General features: G+C 29.9%; 2 protein-coding genes across 2 annotated transcripts; both read left to right on the top strand.

Annotated features, from left to right (window-relative positions):
• The first annotated feature begins 328 nt into the window (after positions 1-328).
• LOC137827483 (DNA repair protein RAD5B) lies at positions 329-6,723 on the top strand. Its single transcript, XM_068633641.1, has 18 exons — positions 329-1,147; positions 1,713-1,846; positions 1,974-2,109; positions 2,191-2,244; positions 2,386-2,532; positions 2,631-2,782; positions 2,871-2,949; positions 3,044-3,241; positions 3,331-3,474; positions 3,555-3,707; positions 3,884-3,951; positions 4,034-4,156; positions 4,244-4,343; positions 4,505-4,617; positions 4,971-5,619; positions 5,696-5,767; positions 5,855-5,953; positions 6,413-6,723. The coding sequence occupies exons 1-18, from the start codon at positions 440-442 to the stop codon at positions 6,536-6,538; spliced, it is 3,255 nt and encodes a 1,084-aa protein (XP_068489742.1). The 5' UTR covers positions 329-439; the 3' UTR covers positions 6,539-6,723.
• A 4,645-nt stretch (positions 6,724-11,368) lies between these two features.
• Positions 11,369-11,885, top strand: LOC137827481 (uncharacterized protein At4g14450, chloroplastic-like). The gene has a single exon (XM_068633640.1). It carries the CDS (start codon positions 11,468-11,470, stop codon positions 11,741-11,743), a length of 276 nt encoding a protein of 91 aa, XP_068489741.1. The 5' UTR covers positions 11,369-11,467; the 3' UTR covers positions 11,744-11,885.
• Positions 11,886-19,860: the final 7,975 nt, after the last annotated feature.

Raw genomic sequence — 19,860 nt, 5'->3', positions numbered from 1 at the left:
GTAAACATAAAATAAAAATATTTAGTTATTAGAGAATCTCTTCTTCTTATTTTCTTCTTTCAGAGATATTTTTGCGAAATTTCAGTCTTACATCAATACTTAAATATATTAATTGATTTAGTTTTAAATTAACTTCTATTTCTATTATAATGAAGATGAAAATAAGTCAATTAATTTAGCATAGAGAGTAATTAACTTTTAATTAACACATAAACCTAATACTTAAACGCTCCTAGGAAGATTAACCGTGGCAAAAACAAAATTAACAGCGCGAAAGTGTAAAACAATTTTGGCGCCAGTGAAAAGCCCGCGCTTACTTCAACCTGATAAACAGAACCCTCTCTGACACTTCCACCACTCTCGTTGTTTTCTCTTCACTTCATTTTTTCGTTTTTTTCTCTCTTTCTTTTTCTTCGTATTTAGCAACGTTTTTGTTTCCATGGAGGAAGAAGAACCTTCCATAACATCGCCACTTCCAGGAACGTTACACAAGTTCCTCTCCCGCAGTGCCAAGCCTGTCTTCGCCCCGACGCCTCTCGCAGTGGTCCGCTCCACCACCAGCAACGGCGGCGCGCGCGTTCTTGCCGCGCCGCAAAACCCTAGCGAGAACGATCCTCTCCAGGAAGAAGGACAGGGCGAAACCGGCTTCGATGTTTCTTATTTCACCGCGCTGAAGAAAAAGCAAAAACAACAACGAAACAGGCTTTGGCTCGAGAGGTTTCTCAAGGCCACGGACACAATGTTCGAGGCCAAAGGAGAGTCTCTGAAATCGAAGGCGCCAATGGAAGAAAGACTAGAAGAAGAGGAGGAAGGCGAAGAGGTTGAATCAACTCCACCGGTTCAACCGGTGCCGAGAGCGTCGGAACCGGTTCGACCTGTGCAGAAAATAACGGTTACTGAGGACGTGGAGGAGGTGAAGGTGCGGAAGACTGTGGAGAAGAGGAATATTCCTAATCTGGAGGACGGGGAGTTTCCGGAGGAGGCTGGATGGTTCTTGCTTGGGAGGAAGGTTGAGGTTGCGGTTTCGACGGCCAGAGGAGTGAACAGGTTGGTGGACAATGAAATCATTCATTTCAACTTTCCTCTTCCGACTTACTCGAGGAAGTCTCAGTTGATCGTTCGAGTTTCAACCAAGCGTTCTGGAGAGGTAGTTGGTAGTTGTTAACATTGATTGTTCTTGAGATTGTTTATGACTAAGTGTTTTTGAGATGTTTGTAATTATACATGTCTTTATACGTGTGTATTTATATACATGCACACGTGGTGTGTAAATGCGCATGCATGTATGCGTATTTTTATAAATATATGTGTATGTGTAAATATAAGTGTATGGGTGTATGAGTGCTCCAGTGCTAACAGTTAGTCTCTTTAATATAACTAATCAATGTTTAAATATCAACACTTAGTGTTAAGAGTGATCGATGGTGTTACATGATGGGTACATAATATGTATGTATACATGTTGTGTACTATATATGTAAATATAGTGGCAATGTGTGTGAATGTACTTAGGTTATGAACTTTAAGTCTATTGAAAAGGAGTACTTATAATGTGAGGAATTAATGTTTGAATATTTGCTCGATAAGGTGTCTGTTGATTGTTTCTTATTGAATATACCTGTGGAAGACAGCAAATAATGTTTGTTTAGTGAATTTGAGTTTATAAGTGAATATGTAATGGATATGCTGGATGATGCTTTATGTGGCTTCAGGTTGGGAGGATGCCAATGGAATGGGCAAAGGTTGTGATTCCGCTTATGCTCTCTGGAAATGTCAAGGTTCGAGGCCGATGCATTGCTGCTCCAGATAAACTGGAGATGATGCAAGAGATTATGTTGTTAGTAAGGTATAATCTTTAAAGCTGTCTGTTTATACAGATAATGTCAATGAATTTTTTTGTGTTTTTTATTTGGATTTGTAAGTTAAATTGTATTGTTTCTGTTGGGAGTTAAATTGTTGAGTTTTTCTTGCAGCTTTTATATTCACAACTCTGTATTTGCCGACCATGTTGACACCTCTTGGAGGCTAGAGGCTTGTGGTAAAATTGATGATACTATATACCCACTTCTTGCATTACTAAAAATGCTAGAGATCAAGCCATCTCAAAAGGTAATATTCTCTCCTATTCTCTCTAATTTTTGTTGTTTTTTAATTATGCGTCTGTAATCGGTGATTGCTACATTTAACTAGGCTGAATTCACGCCAGAAGATATAGATTCTCGAAAACGGTTGCTCTATCCGAGTGTACGTGCTACTATTTTCCTTTCTTTTCTTTTTAAACGTATTACAGCTTGCGTGATGTTGTCTAGGATAGTGTATTCAATGTCGTGAATGTAAGCAATCTCTTTGTGCAAAGATGGCTAATTACGCTGTTGATGGTAACAGGCTGAGTCAGATGAAGCTGCAGGATTGCCTTTGATCAAGCGAAGAAAGGGTGGTGAGCCTATTCCAGAGCAAACTCATGACGAACAAGCACTTTCAGAGTCAGCTTTGAACAAAATTATTGGAGCTGCAGAATTCTATGACTTAAAGGTAAGGAGCTTTGAAGTGTTTTAACTTCAAATGTTTGTATTTAAACTTATCTGTACCGTTAGTTGTAATAAATTATTTTGCCTCTTGCATGTCTTTAGGAGAAGGAAGCCCCAAAGGCACTTATGTGTAATTTAAAGCCTTACCAGAAGCAAGCCTTGTATTGGATGGGTGAAATCGAGAAGGGAATGGATGTTGAGAGTGCAGGAAGAAATCTGCATCCCTGCTGGTCAGCCTACACTATATGCAAAGGGTAAAGTACTAATAGAAAATGATTATTTATAATTAAGGTTTTCTACACAATATTGTTATGCCACCTAACTTTACTTGCCTTCTAGCAGAAGGACTATTTATGTCAACATATTTACCGGCGAAGCTTCAAAGAAATTTCCCAAATCAACTGAGATGGCAAGAGGAGGAGTGAGTTTCTTTGAGGCCATAAATTTTCTGAAGATTAGATCATTTTACCTGCTTACAAAATTGGTTTTATTTATGTTTTCATCTTCGGATTTAGATTCTAGCGGATGCAATGGGACTTGGAAAGACCGTTATGACAATTGCTCTGATACTCAGTAATCCAGGCAAAGGCAACTCAGAAAACAAGGATGCGGTGAATGGATATGATGATCTTATCGCAAATAAAAGAAATATGAGTAAAGTCGAGGGTGGCACTCTTATTGTTTGTCCCATGGCTTTGTTAGGTCAATGGAAGGTGAGTAGTCATCGTACAAAATTAAAAAAAAAAAATATACCTTTTCTTTTGATGACATAATGTAGTTGACAAGTATTTAAAATCTGCAGGATGAGCTTGAAACGCATTCAAAGCCCGGTAGTGTATCCATATTTGTTCATTATGGTGGCGGAAGAACTGATGATCCCTTGTTCATCGCAGGTCATGATGTTGTCTTAACAACTTATGGGGTTCTATCAGCTGATTACAAAAATGTAAGGAAACATTCCTTTATATTCTATCATTATGTAGTGAACCTTCTTCATATATAATTTTCTTTGGTTTTTGAAACCAGAATGGAGACAATAGCATCTACCACAAGGTCCAGTGGTACAGGGTGGTGCTGGACGAAGCTCATAATATAAAAGCCCATAGAAGTCAGGTTTCCCAGGCTGTTTTTACTCTCTCATCACGCAGCCGCTGGTGTCTAACTGGAACGCCGCTTCAGGTTTGTGATTTTAATGTTCAGGCCAACATTTTTTGTAATCACATTATAATTGAAAGGTTAAAAGAACACTAGATGATGATGTTTACTTCACCTGTAACTTGGTGCTTTATTATTAGATTACGGGTCTTGTTTATTCAGAAGAACTCACCTTTTGTGAAATGTGATATCCATTGCAGAATAGCTTGGAAGACCTATACAGTCTCTTGTGTTTCTTGCGTGTTGAACCTTGGTGCAACTGGGCATGGTACGATAAGAATGTGATGCTAACTTAAAATATTTTATTCAGAGAGTTAATGTTTATTTTGGTGTTGGAAACATTTGTACAGGTGGCAGAAGTTGATTCAAAGACCTTATGAGAATGGTGATCCAAGATCCCTGAAGTTGGTCAAAGCCATTTTGAGGATGATAATGCTAAGAAGAACGAAGGAATCGAAAGATAAGGAGGGAAGGTAGTGAGTGATTTTCACTTCACTTGAATTTGCGCATTTGTTGTACTCAAATGTATATTTTTCTTAATAATGCCACTTGTTTTCCAGGCCTATACTTTCCCTGCCTCCAATCGATATTGAATTCATTGAATGTAAACAATCAGAATCTGAACGTGACTTCTACGAAGCCCTTTTCGAGCGATCTAAAGTAAGTTTTGTGCCACAGCTTCTGAATTTGTTAATAGTAATGGTTCTCAAACATCGTTTTATCTAGAAACTAATTAATATCAAGCACTTTGGATTCCGATTGGTTTTAATATTCTTGGCGTGTTTACTGTCTCATCACTTTTATTATCCAAATGTAAACAGATTCAATTTGATCAGTACGTTGCACAAGGAAAGGTTCTACACCATTATGCCAATATCCTTGACCTTCTAATGCAGTTGAGGCGCTGTTGCAACCATCCGTTTTTGGTTATGTGGTAGGTTGGCCAAACACATTATTATAAAATAGAATAGAGACAAACAAAAGTGTAAAAAGGAAGTCAAAGAATATAAGAATGAATATCTCTAATATTATTCTATTCATATCAAAACAAATAGTTTGAATATATAGAATCAGTACACTCATTCTAGGTTTAGCTAAAGAGAGAAATAATCAATCAATAAATACTATAATCATAACAGACAAAACAAAATAAAGTTTATTCACCTCTATAATTAATATTAGGATACTTCTATAACTCTATTCATATCCTTTAATACACATCCAAATGCTTTACGTATTTCCCTTTCCCAATTCTTCTGCTTCTAATACTTTCCCTCGTATATGAAGCGAAAGCAATTCCCAGAAGTATGCAGACTTAGGCAGACTCGCAAGAAGATTTCTTCAGTCTAATACTGAATCATCCAACGAAAATCAAGATGATCCACAGCACCAATCTGAGTTGAACAAACTCGCAAGTACATTACTTCTAAAATCCGCTTCTTCGCACTCTATGCAACCTCGTGCATACATTGAAGAGGTTTTGGAGAATATTCAAAACGGCGACATTGTAGAATGCTCTGTATGTTTGGAATCTCCAGAAGATCCTGTGTTTACACCATGTGCTCATAAATTTTGCAGAGAATGTCTGTTCAGTTGCTGGGGCACCTCATCGGGTGGCAAATGTCCAATCTGTCGAAAATTGCTCCAGAAAGATGATCTCATCACTTGTCCTGCTGAAAGCCCGTTCAAGGTCGATATTAAGAACAATGTGACAGAGTCTTCGAAGGTTTCAAAGCTATTCGAATTCCTGGAACGTATTCTGAACTCACCCTCGGGTGAAAAGAGCATTGTCTTCAGTCAATGGACTTCGTTTTTTGATCTCTTGGAAAATCCATTGAGGCGGAGAGGCATTGGCTTTTTGAGATATGATGGAAAGTTGACGCAGAAACAGAGGGAGAAAGTTCTGGATGAATTCAATAAAACAAGGGAGAAAAGGGTATTTGAAATCAGTCTGAACTATTTATTTTCCATTTCAATTCAGAATATCGCCACTGAATCACTTCATGTTGCAGGTTTTGCTGATGTCGCTGAAGGCTGGTGGTTTTGGCTTGAACTTAACTGCAGCCTCGAATGTTTTCATTATGGTATGCTATGCGTATTTCCCTTCTCTTCGTTGTCTATCCTGTATGACAACTTGAATCTTCTGTGTTAACATTGTGCTGTAAATGTAGGATCCATGGTGGAATCCTGCTGTTGAGGAGCAAGCAATAATGAGAATTCATCGCATAGGACAAAACTGTAGAGTTAAAGTGAGAAGATTTATTGTGAAGGTTAGCCAATCCATTTTCCCAATTTGTTAAGGAGATGCAAATATTCTTAAACCCTAAATCCTAAACTCTCTTGAGATACTTCTATTATAACTTGCCGACTTCTTAATCAAAAGTTTCGGATTGGACTTGGAATATTCAAAGTATCCTTGTTTTTTCCTTTTTGCCAAATGGCGCCACTTTTGTTGATAATTGATAAGCCCACACTTTCCTTCTTTGATTATTTTATTTTAAATGGCTATGCCTTGATATAGTTCAAAATGTGTTCACTATATTATTGCTTCGATACCTTTTTGGGTATTTTCTGACGTTTTTCCCAAGCAGTCTCCCACCTTTTATCCCTTTGTTGGGTCACTTGGACTAACTTTTCTTCGTTTGGTTTAAATTGGCACGTTGTTTTGACTTTATTTTCCCACATTTTTATCAATTATGGCAAGGGTTAATGAATAACGTGAACTACAGGAGACGGTGGAAGATCGGTTGCAACAAGTGCAGGCGAGGAAACAGAGGATGATATCTGGTACCCTCACCGATGATGAGGTTCGGTCTGCTCGGATCCAAGACCTCAAAATGCTATTCACTTCGTGATGCTTTGTCTAGTCTTTTTTATCTTCAAATCTAATTTTGTATAGCTTTTTGGTAAGTTAAAGGCTTCTTTTTCTTGTGTATCTACATCATTTCATGTTATATATTACTTTTGAACTCAAAAGGAAGCCTACTGTTTTGTAAATCTTTAGTGCTTATGGTAAAAGTGGTTACTTCCTTTTTGGTAATTGTTGTCAGTTTAGATAATCGGAAACCAGACATAGAATTTTCCAATAATTTAAAAAATGATAATTTGATAATTTTTGGAATTTTATATAATGTTGATATGATGAATTTTAAAATAAATATATATAATAAAGTATAAATTTATAATTAAATGATATGAAAAAATATTAAAATAATAAAACTTAGACTTTGATGGTATAAAAAATTGAAATTGTGATTACCTAATAATTTATTATGTAAAAGGTGAATTAGCGCACCTTGTTTTTTCTATTGCTGCTGAATAGAAACAACGTAATTCCTAGAGAAGCGAAAACGGAAAGCTTTTGCTAAAAGGTTTGTTGAAATGTGTTTGTTAGGCCACCAAAACATATTTCTCAGTCCAGCCTTTTAGTTTATCCTTATTTTTAAAATAAAGATATATTACATCATTTATTGCAATTAATTTTTTTTTTCTAATTTTTCTGACTATGTTTTTATAGGTGCTTTGTGTTGTGAGCCCAAATATAAACATCAATTTTTTCTTTAGTGCAAAGAGTTAGTATTTATTCTTTTTTTGGTTTATTTTTAAATCACGTTATAATGTATTCTTTATTATGTTCTTTTCTGAGAGCATGTTATTATTTACCATTACTATTGAGGTCTTCAGAAATATTATTTGTTGTCAATTGAAATCATCCACTGCTATCTCTATTCTTTGTTTAGATTTGAGGGAGAAAAATAATAGTATATTTGAGGAGAAAGTGAGTAAAATATGAGGTTGTTTAAATTAAGGGTTTATTTGTTTAGGGAAGTATTGTTCATATAGATGGAAGTGCACTAATATATTTCATTTGGATCCACTAATGTGCGCAAAAGAGGGATGAAGGATCGCATGAACAGTGTTTTCCATACTTCATATTTTATTATTAAAATATTTCTAAAGATAGAGATAAATTTGTAAACTTAGATCTTATACCTTTAAAAAAATCAAAATTTTCTCACAATCATCGTATCATTTATAAATTTCAACAAACTTTTCTCATACATCCACTTTAACATATTCTAACCTAAACACACTCACTTTCTTCACACTTTCTTCTTAAATTTCCACACATTCCCTCTCCAATTGAAACATACCCTAAGGGAAAAAGAGTGAAAAATGTAAAAAAAAAGTTATGTGTAATGTGGTAAGTGTAATTGATAAAAAAAAAGTAATATTATAATTTTGTCATGTAAGCAAAATGGAAAGATGAAAAAATACCACATCGATCTCAGATTGTTCTACCTTGTCACCATCTTGCACTACCACGAACAGTCACACTAAGACCAAACTTCAAGTCACCACATACAAGACTCAAATGTCATATTATCAAACTATAAACATAAACAATTATAGCCACACAATCCTAAAAGAACATCAAAAATACGTATATAATTGATTACGATTCAAAACACACAATTTCATAATTGATTAGATAAACAATTATTGTGTGGAAATAGATTATGATTAAGAAAACAATGTTACATGTTTTTTTTCTTTACTTTCCTCTCATGTAATCGAGGATGGCCAAAACAAAATTCTGCCTCCCTTTCACTCTTGGACTTATACTGAAATCAATGGATGGAGAGATACTTTCCCCTTCAAATTGGCATGCATAAAGAGTAGGTAACCTCAAACAAATACATTATTACTTTAAATTATTTTTTAAAATCATTTCTCCACAAATTGATTACGACTAATGAAATTAAATGCGATTGGAAGTATGGTTAGACTTGTTTTAAATACCTGTTTAATTGAGTGGAAAAAAAAAATACCGGTTTAATCACTTTTTTATTGGAAATAATGACAATCTTTAAAGAAGTATATATAGAAATTTTTCTTTGATTCTTTCATATTTATGTACTTGTCTTACCAATACTTTTAGCATAATCTACAAATATTTTATATTATTTTGAATTTTCTACCAGCACATTTTTTTATTTTCTAAAAGTTGACGCATTTTATATCCATATTCGAATTGAACATCGGTATTGCACCCATCATGCAAATAAAACAATATTGTATTATTTTAAATGAATTTTCGGATCTATGAGATTTGTACACTCTTTTAAATGACGTGTCTTCAAAAATTATTTGTTGGATTTATGATAATTTTAACACGATTCTAACACAATTTTAAAAAAAATACATTAATTTTCTAAAACTCAAATTCATTTTATAAATTTTTAGTATGATTATAAAAATAAGAAATTAATCATTTTGAACGAGTCATGAAAAAATATATTTTTGCTAAAAAAAACTGAAACATGTTTGTGCACATAAATTTTTATTGTCAATTTATATAATTCATAATTATATAATATAGAGATTTATGTCATCGTATCCTACATTTTAGATATTACACGTATCTCTGTATCTGTATCCGTGTGTAGTGTTTGTGCTATACTGACAAAAAAAATGTTACAAATACATTTTTAGCACATCTTTTTATCAGTAAAAATTATTGAAAAGTATAAAATTTGAAAAATGATTTATTAAATAAGAGAGCAGCTAAATTGTGCAATTTTTAATAAATTTGAACTAATAAAATATTTGAAAAACTTTTGGGAAACTTAGTGTGTAACATTTCTCTTGTTTTAATAAACCGACAAAACATTTGGTCACTCATAACAAGAAAAGAAATTGGACGAAAGTGACAGCTAGCTTAGGTTGGGTTAATTTTCAATGCTACCATAAATAATGGCTTCTCACTGACATTTTTCTTATATGAAATAAAAAAATTATTTTAAATATTTTTTCTTATAAAAATTAACAACCGTATCATATACCATAATTTAATAAAATATTGTAAAATTAAAAAAAAATCATATTGTATTTAAATTTTCATTTATTTTATTTCTTCATCTGTAGACAAAAATTAAAGTTGAATGTGACCTTTTACCTACTTGACCAGTCAAAAACACTCCTAATTCGGGTTTTATTGCAAATCTAGAACTTCCCAGTGGGACCTAAATGTCACCAAATTGAAGAGGCAACATTAACTATAACATTTTTTTATAAAATTAATAATTTTACAATTTAAATAGAAAAATTATATATATATATATACACTTATATAGCAATTAAAAATATTATTAAGATTTTGAACTATTTTACAAAATCTAATATAGTTTCCGTACAAATTTGTAAAATAAAATTGAGAATGAATTAAAATATATTGTTCCTTTAAATATAGAGTTTAATAACTTTTTTTTTTCAATCATGATAGATTATATTTCAAAAATAGTGTTAAGTGTTTATGTATATATATAGTAGATTTATAAAAACTTGATTATTTTACCCTTATACTTTCTTAGCTTTTGTAATTTACATTTTATTTTAATATTATTAATATTAAATAAAAATATAGAATGTTGTTCTATATGGTAAATAATCATGATAATAAATCTGTGTAATCAAGTTTTATTATTTCTCTTGTTAAAGCATTAGAGATTTATTGTGAAATTAATATATTCTTTATGATATGACAATTTAATATTAATTTTCTATATGATACAGTCTTACAAAAATATAAAACGTATACTAAATATTTTTTAAATACTATATATGTTAACATTTAACTAGAGCAAGGAAAAGAAATGAAGATCACAATTTATCATATAGGTTTCACAATCAAACCTAATTTTCTATTATTAAATAACATTGATAAAAAAACAATTAATTTTGTACATGCCTCTTTTTTATTTTATTTAAATAGTTTCTCCTCTTAATTTAATGAGTCATTAAGTTGCGGGGAATGGAATATACATTTATCTAATTCATTTTATAAATAAAAATATATTTCCTAAATCTGTATTAAATAATATTTATATTATGTATAGATTTAAAAGAGAAACACATATATAAAGTCAATAAAATAATTACATGGCTATCTTCTCAAGCTTTTTTAAATACACATTGAATAACTTTCTCTCATTTTTAATGAATTACATTAACCTCACTTGTATTTTCATAAAATAATATTTACCTTCTTATTTTATTTAAAAAAACACTTAATTAAATTTAAATAAATATTTTAATAAAACAATATCTTTCATAAATAAATAACAATAATGTATAAAGAATGAATACACATCACTTTCTAAAGAATGAATTTTTTTTTAATCATTTATAAGGAAAACGGAAAATAGAGAATCTTTTTATTAAAAATATGAAATACATAAATAAATATCTTTGTCAAATTAAAAAAATAACGTTATTTAGTATCTTTTTCAGTCCCCTACATTTTTTTTATTTAATTACCATATTAAAATTTTAAGATAACATTAATTATTTATTTTTCGTTTATAATTTATTCGTCTTGTGATCTTGAATCCGTTTATATATATATATATATATAATGCAGAATAAAAAATATTAAAATATTTTTTTTATTATGTTTCATTAATTTTCCGACAAAAGAATATATCAGAAATGAAATGCATAAGAAAATGGTAGAAAAACGAAAAGCATATCTAAGCCGAGCCACAAGTCATAAACCAAACCCAACTAATCGAGCTGAACCGAAATGAGCCGAACCGAAATTAGCCGAGCCGGTTCAATGATTTAAGTTTGAGATTCCAAACGTGTGCACCGCACGCCCCTCTATTTATACCCCTCAACTTCCACCCACCGTTTTCTCTCTCACACACCACACCACTCTCTCTCTCTCTCTCTCACACACTTTCTCTCTCATCACCATCAATCTCACACGCGCCACCGTCTCCATGGCCGATTCCCGCCGCGCCCGCCGCCAGCCCAGCCGCTTGCAGTCCCACGCTCCGTCGTCGCTTCAGATAAACCGCGCCGTCCAGTGGAACGCGGCGATCCCGCTACTCTCCCCGCTGGCCTCCTCGCCGCCGCCGCCTCCTCCGCCGCAGAAGGAGGAGAAGCCGCAGCAGCAGCGGCCGCAAGAGAAAATCGTCTTCAAAAAGTGGCAGCACCCGGCGGCGCCGTTCTGCTACGAACCACCCTCGGTGGTTGCACCCTTCGTTAACGTGTAAATAATTAAGAAAAAAAAAATGATTATGTGATCTAACATGCTTCCATTTTCATTTTCAATTTTTTATGTACACACTTTTATATGAACCCTCATAATATTAAGTTATAATAGTATGACCAAGTTTTTTTTTTCTTTGGATTAAATTATAATTTTTTTTTATTTTAATTCCTAATAATCCTTAACTTTGAGTCTTCTATGTTTCTGTTGTTAAATTAACACTAAACCTTTGACTAAAGACTTGGTTTTCTTTATTTCTCAATTTGTGAATTTAGTTTTTTTAATGTATTTTTTAAAAGTTGTGAAATTCTCGATCGATCTTCAATATTTCCGTTGTTTTATGTTTTAATGAATTTTTCTTACATTTTAAATAAATATTAGAACTTAAAGTTCGATTCGATTAAATTAAAATATAAAATATGTATAAAACTAAAGACTAACTTAAAATTGTCGATATTTTTTTTGTGGGCAAATTAAAATGAAAGGAGTGCTAACCCTAAATTTGATTTGTGTTTAATTTCTGATTTGCAATTTTTTTTTTTCTAGATTTTAGTTTTTATAACTTAATCAAAATTTAAATCTCCGTACAGTTTTTGGTTGGTACGTGTTTTCGTTTATTTTGATCTGCTTTATTTTTAAATTTAATGCATTATTAACTAATTGAAATGTAAAAAATAATAAGTTAAACAATACAAAATTAAGAGCAGATTAAAATGTCGATATTTTAATTTTTTTTTTGAAGAAATGAAAATAAATAAACTAGAGTCATAGGTTAGAAAAATGAGATTAAAATTAAAACTTAATGTTATTTAATAGAAGAAATGTAACTGTGTGATGTAACCCTGATTATGAATTGGAATATGATATACATTTTTTCAATAAAAAAGAAAAAAAAAAAAAATTGTTGTGAGGATTTTATGTTTTGTTGAAAATGAAATGGTATTTTATATGTGTAATGATTGAATTGTTGTGTTTGAATGTTGAAGATGACGATGATGAATCGTGTTTGGATAAATAGTTGTATATATTTGACATTTGTGGCTCTCAATTTGACACCTCTTCTCTTCCTTCTTTCTCTTTTTATATATTGTTGCTTCATTAATAAAACTCTCTTCTTTTTCTGTGCCATTTCACAATTTTAGATCAAGTAAAAAAAAATCACAGTATTCCTCATTTTCTTATAAAATATTTTCTTTACATATTTGAGAAATATATTTTAGAATAAAGATAATATCATTATATTATTTGTTTTGGAAATTCATGATTTTATTCTTAAAAGATGTATTCTGACTATTAAATTAAATTATGTGAAACTATATTTACCATATCAAAATACTTAATTTCACTTTTTTACTACTTATTCAAAAAAAGTGTCACCAAATTATAGGATAATCCTCCAATCACTTAGAACTTTCATCCAATCACCTAGAACCTTCTTTTTTGTGTGAAATATTGGATTATGAATTTATTGGCTATGTACAATATCACCAAATTATATTGAAAAGAGGAATATTAAAATTATGTTATAAAAGAGATGTAACTTACCAATACATATTTAAAAAGAAAAAATAAACAAAAATTAATTGATTGAAAATTATTTAAGAGAAATTGTAAAAAGAAATTACTTCATTAAAAAAATACATTTATGATTTTTACTAATATTAATGGAAAAACTTCTTTAAAGATGTTTTCTTCACCAAACAAATATTGATTTTACTTTGAATGTAGTTAATGCCAAACACACACAATTCAAATTCAATATCTGATATTTAAGCTAAAACAAAAATTGTACATTATCAACTAATTATTATATAGCAGTTTATATTTAATTTTATAATATAAAGTTATTCAAAGTTAAATTCTTAAACAATGAATCTGATAAAGATTGTTTTGAATACAAAAAAAAAGAAGGGTTTGAGTTTGAGCATGAATGTTAACATTGGTGAGTTTGTTTTGGCAAATTAGTAATGCATTCTAAAGAAATTGATGGAATGAGTGTTTTTTTCTCACAAGTTAGGTCATTTTCTGAGTACAAATAATTAGCAGCAGAAATAGGACCACTTTTTATTCAAATGCATGCAAACATAGAACACAACTATTTAATTTATGTAGCCCTACGTGGCATGTGAACTTCACAACAAAAATTTATACAAAAATTGGCTATACTACATGTGAAGAGATGACACAAGTAGGACAACAAATTAATTATGCCTATTGCCTAGCTATTCCATTATTATCATCAAACTCTATATATATTAATATTGTTTGGATATGTCCAATAACATCATATAATTTAATTTTTATTTTAACTTTTTAAAATAAATTTTAAAAATAAAATCGTAATAAAATTCTAAATTCTAAAATCGACAATACTTCAATTATATGATTAATAGATGTCTTTTAAATAAATATGACTTGAGTACTACAAGAAAATCATCAAATAAAAACCAATTTTTAGAAACCAAAATAATTAGTTGCAATAGTAACTAAATTAGAAACCATTTTAGAAACTAAAACAAAAATTGGTTTCTAAATTAGTTTCTATTATTTTATATTACTGTTAAATAGTTTCTAAATTGGTATCTAATTAGTAACCAAGGTTTTATCAACCAATTATTTAGTTTATAAATTTAATCTCTAAAACCTTGGTTGCTAATTAGAGACCAATTTAGAAACTATTTAATAATAATAGAAACTAATTTAGAAACTAATTTTTGTTTTAATTTCCAAAATGGTCTCTAATTTAGTTATTATTGTAACTAATTATTTTGATCTATAAAAATTAATTTCTATTTCATGATTTTCTTGTAGTGATACGAATCAATAAAATCCTAAACTCTAAACAATAAAATGACTTGAGTACGAACCAATAAAACCCTAAACCAATAAAATACTTGTTGACAGAAACAAATTTTATGATTTTTGTGTTTTTTTATAATTCAAAAAATCTTATATTAATAAGTGAGAGGAGAGTGAGTTGGTGTAGATATAAATAGTCTTTTCAATATAATTATAGATTATTCTCATATTTTGGAATTTAGTATAAAAAATAGTTTATAATATAACTATTGCCCTCATAAATGTATATTAACGAGTACTGTCCCCACAACATTATATTTCTTGACCAGTCAACCATTATGGATTATCACATTTATTATAAAGTATGATGTGCCATAATTAAATGATTTTATAACCAACTTTGTTCATCTTAAATAGTTATTACGAACCTTGACACTTTGTTATTTCATAATTTTTCAATGTCACAGTATTTTTAAACAATTTATATTTAATTCAAAAAACTTTAAATAAGTAATAGCTTATATTTTTTAAGTTTGATTTAATTATGATTTTGAGTAAAATATTATTATTTTATTTAAAGCAAAAATTATTTGCCGAAACAACTCAATTTTTTATGTTATTTTCAGTGTACGTAGTATGAAGGAAAAGGAAAAAAAAGAATAGAAGATAATAAAAAAAAGATGATTGTTTATGTAGGAAGTAGTTATGCAGTCAAAGACAAAAAATAGCATAGGCACCAACTTTTGAAGACAGAAGATTGTGGAGATTGATCCCATTTCAATGGCCAAACTTAGAGATTCCAAAAGAAATTAAAGAAGCAAAGGAAATATTCTATGGCTTCCTTTTCTTACTATTTCTTCATTTTCTTTTCCAAACCATATACCATACATTATGCACATACTAGTGGCTATCAATTTTTCCTCACTTCTAATTTTTCCTAGTGTCGGCACATTTCTTAAATCCATAAATATATATAAGTTGAAAAAGAAAGATATGTTATAAGATTTGATGTTGTTCGCTATGAAATTCAGAGTTCCTTCACGATTTTGTTTTTAAAAGATGTATAGAAAATGTATTGATACGGTCAGCACGATCAAGATCTTGACTCGGCATTCGGTCCAAACCGACTGACATGACCAGCAACAAGATTGATTAATGACCCAGTGTTTGTTAATCTTCTTTTATTAGGCCCACTAACAAAAATGGCCCCACAATAATCATATAAATTAGCACAAATCCCAAAGGTTCAGGTAGACAATCATCTAATCCTAAATACTGAGTGTCGTGTACTTAAGTCTGACTTGAACGTAGGAGTACCTTTTGCAGATACCATCCGAATCTGAAACTAGCGAGGAGGAGGAGTGGAAGAGCGAGAACATGGAAGTTCAGCCGAGGGAGGAGTGAGTTGCAAATCGACCGACAGATGAGTAGTTTGAATCGTTCTCTTAGTTTCAACTCCGTTCGAACACATAAAGATTAAATGAAAAAAATGTATTTAAATTGTTCTTAATCTCGATTATTAAGTAAGATGTTACTAATATATATTTGAGTTAGTTTTATCTTCCTTCAATATTTTATGAATTGAATTACCCTACTCAAATTTTGTGAGATGCATATAAGCTTAAGCAAAGCAATTAATGTTTTGTCGTAGTTATCCAAAGTTTTTGGTCGTTGATTCGGAAAAGGTTACTTTCAACAGTAGTATTAATGTGTGTGTGTGTGGTATTATTCAAAGTAAAAGCCGTAAGTGTAAGTGAGAGTGCACGTGTGGTGTGGAACCATCCATTTCAAACTTAGGAACATCACATATGTTGTCATAAATATCTTGGACCTACTTCTCCATTGCAACTAAATTATTTTAGTTTTTTTTTTATAAAAAAAATCGAGTTTGAGTTTATGAATATTTTTTTAACTACAATATTAGTATAAATTATTTATTATCAGAAATAATCAGTGGAAGAAGCATGCACAAAATGAATATTTTTCTTTCAATTAATACGGATTAAGGGAGAAAAGTAATTATTATTTATATATATCATTGTGAATAAATTGATGAATAGTTTACATATATATATAACAGATAAATGAGTTGGATCCAGATAAGAAAAAATATTAATTAAAATGTGGAAAATTGGGAAGAATTTAAAGAAAGAAAGTGGTCAAATATTGATAATAGGAAAGCTAAAAGAGCATATATTCTGCAATCTTTAAAATTGTTGTCACTTTTAGACTACGTTCAAAAGTTTTCATAATTTTTTCGTGTCACATCTTTTGCATCTTACCTTAAACTTATTCTACATATTCAACACCAACATCAAATGCTGCAACCCACGTTTTTTTTAAATTGCTTTAATAGATACTACTTTTCTTTTCTAGATTTTAATTAAGTTAATGAGATTTTTTTTCATATTTATTTTTCTCTTTAATTTGGTGCATTAAAATTGCTGATTTTTATAATAATTATCATAGAAGTTTCATTAATAGTAGTTTTTTATTGATAATATAGTTATTAAACTCATAAATTATATTAATAAATAATTTAAAAAATTTAAAGATTGCATTTAAATTTATAATAAAAATGATTTAAAATGTAATATATACAAATTTATTTTAACTATTTTTTTAATTATTGGAATTTAGTTTAGAGATAAAAATGGTATATTAAAAAGGATAAATGGTTAAGAAAAAAATGAGGATAGGGTTCTATAACCTCAATTGATATTGAATTTTATCTTTCTTACAAATATTACATTCTAAGAAGATGATTTTAAATTGCAAACGAAAACAGATTCCAAATATTTATTTACATAAAAATAGTTTTGGGAAGTGTTAAAAGTTTTAATAAAGTAGTTTTTCTCCAAGTGTGTTAAAATTTAAAACATTTCAAATGGTATTTTTTTGAAAATCATTTTAATAATAAAAACAAAAAAACACGTATAATGGTCTTTAATGATGTGTCTGGTATAGAAAAGGAAGAATGATGGAAAGGGAGAAAAAAATAATATATATATATATATATATTATTTTTATTCTTCTAAATAAATAAAAAAATATTCTTTCTTTGTTTAGTAAAGAGAAAAATAATAGACAAAATGAAAGAAAAAATATATATAAAGAAGGGAAAGAGTATTTAAAAAAGAGGGCATGTTAAACAGCAATTGCTAAGTTCTTCCATTCTCAGTATGAACTGGGCTTAGCCTAAGCTTTTGAATGTTTTTAATTTTTAGGAACTGTTTCTTCCTGCCCTCCATATTTTTAGTTATGATATACTGGGCTCGGCCCAACTTTACTAGTTCTAAATAATTAGCCCAAGCCTGCTTTTTCTTTTAGATATTAAAGTTTTGTCTCTTTCTTCCTACACCTCCATACCATCTTGTGCCACCCCATACTAAATATGAAAATACCATTTTATCCTTTTTTTTCACCTCCTTGAATTTGAAATAATAAGCCTAGGGATTATGTAATCCGGATAAATTCTGGATTACATAATCCGGAAGTCAATTTCATATTTAGAAAAGACTTCTGGATTATGTAATCTGGAAGCTAATAACACATTTGAAAAAAAGACTTCCAGATTACATAATCCGGAAGCTAATCTTATGTATAGAAAAGACTTCCAGATTATGTAATTCGGAAGCTAATCACAAAAGACTTCCAGATTACATAATCCGGAAGCTAATTCTAAATCTAGAAAAAGACTTCCAAATTATGTAATCTGGAATATTGATAAGGGTATTTTTGGAATAAGAAAAAATTATGGGGGTGGCACAAGAAGGTATGGAGGTGCAGGAAGAAGCAGCCATAATTTTATACTTCCTCCAACTTTTCGTTATCCTAAAAAATGTCTTATTTTAGCTTCTTTTGTTCTTCTAAAACTATTGGGCTATAAAGGGTGCAAGTCCTCTTTGGAATCAAATAGTGCAAATTATTTTGGGGATTGATACAAAATTAATCTCAATTTTCAATGATTCTAGTTTTTCTATTTTTCTCAATGATACAAACCCTATCCAGCATAATATTTAAACTATCATTAAGAAATTCATTAATTAAAATATAAAACGAAATATGTGTATAAAATTAAAAGAATTAAAAATAAATAAATGTAGAAATTAAAACCAGGGAAGAAAAAAGTAGGAGACTGAAATTGCATTTTAACCAAATTTAATTGCCTCTCATTGTAATATCCCAAATACAATGTGATACCACCTTATAATTTATTTTATTCTAGATACAAATATTTAAAAGTGTAAATAAAGAGAAAATAGCATGTATTTTATAATATGCAAATAATCCTAACTTTTTATTTTTTTCTTTCTCAGTGTTTTCTCGTTTTTATATCTTCGGTTCCATATTTTCTAATTATTTATTTTTATATTTATAAGAAATATATATTAGATATTTTACAAGAATCAATTGGTTTAACTAATTAAGCAAAATCTTAAATATTATTTTGTTCTTGTCGGTTGTCGGTTGACTTGGGTTAGACACCTTCTTTCGGATCTGCCTCTTCAAGATTCTACATTTCCTTGTTGTACTCCGTTGTAATAGATAACGTCCTACCTATTAATTACACTTCGACGATCAAGTCGGTTAAGATTCACAAAAAGTAAACAGTTTTCAGTTTAGTACACAAAAACATCAAATATTGAGAAGTTTTTTTTAAATAAAATAAAATAAAATAAAAACTTTCATGTTAGGCATCACTGTGCCACTTAAGATCTCAGCTAGGCTGACACCTCAAGTAACTACAATCATTTACCATCACATGAAAAAAGTATTATTAAACAAAAGAAAAAAAAAATACAAAAATACGAGAAACTAGACCAAAACCCATATGTTAACAAAAACGATACATAGATAGACTATACCTATTCATAAAAAATTCTAAGAACAGACAAGGTGGAAGCCTATTATACCAAAGAAAAGATTCTAAATATTGAGAAGTTAACTAGGAAAATGTGTCTAAATTATAACTTTGTTAATGTGTTACTTATTTTCTATTTAGAAATTTAAAATAATTAATTGTAATATATTTAATCTTCACTTTGAACACTATGTATTGTATATATTTTTAAATAGTTGCATTAATATTGTTTTATCTACCTTAAAAAGTCTTTTCATTTGTTTTAATACCATACAATTGGTACCTGCATGGGCATTGACCCACGGAAATACGGTGTTGTACTAAGCTTCTTAAATAAATTTTAACATGTTCTGCGAATTTCTCATTAATTATATAATACGTATTTTTAAATTTAGATAAAGTTTCAAGTTAAATTAAATTGGAATATATAACAAAAATGTCATAGCCAAGATTAATAA

Source organism: Phaseolus vulgaris, chromosome 7, assembly GCF_000499845.2.
Source record: "Phaseolus vulgaris cultivar G19833 chromosome 7, P. vulgaris v2.0, whole genome shotgun sequence".
Taxonomy (NCBI): domain Eukaryota; kingdom Viridiplantae; phylum Streptophyta; class Magnoliopsida; order Fabales; family Fabaceae; genus Phaseolus; species Phaseolus vulgaris.
The sequence above is the reverse complement of the archived record's forward strand: the minus strand, read 5'-3'. Positions and strand labels throughout refer to the sequence as shown.

Coding starts and splice junctions, on each gene's coding strand:
- LOC137827481 (XM_068633640.1), top strand. CDS start 11,468: ATGGCCGATTCCCGCCGCGCCCGCCGCCAGCCCAGCCGCTTGCAGTCC.
- LOC137827483 (XM_068633641.1), top strand. CDS start 440: ATGGAGGAAGAAGAACCTTCCATAACATCGCCACTTCCAGGAACGTTA. Junction 3,475..3,554: donor TATCAGCTGATTACAAAAAT/GTAAGGAAACAT, acceptor TTTTGAAACCAG/AATGGAGACAATAGCATCTA. Junction 4,157..4,243: donor TCGAAAGATAAGGAGGGAAG/GTAGTGAGTGAT, acceptor CTTGTTTTCCAG/GCCTATACTTTCCCTGCCTC.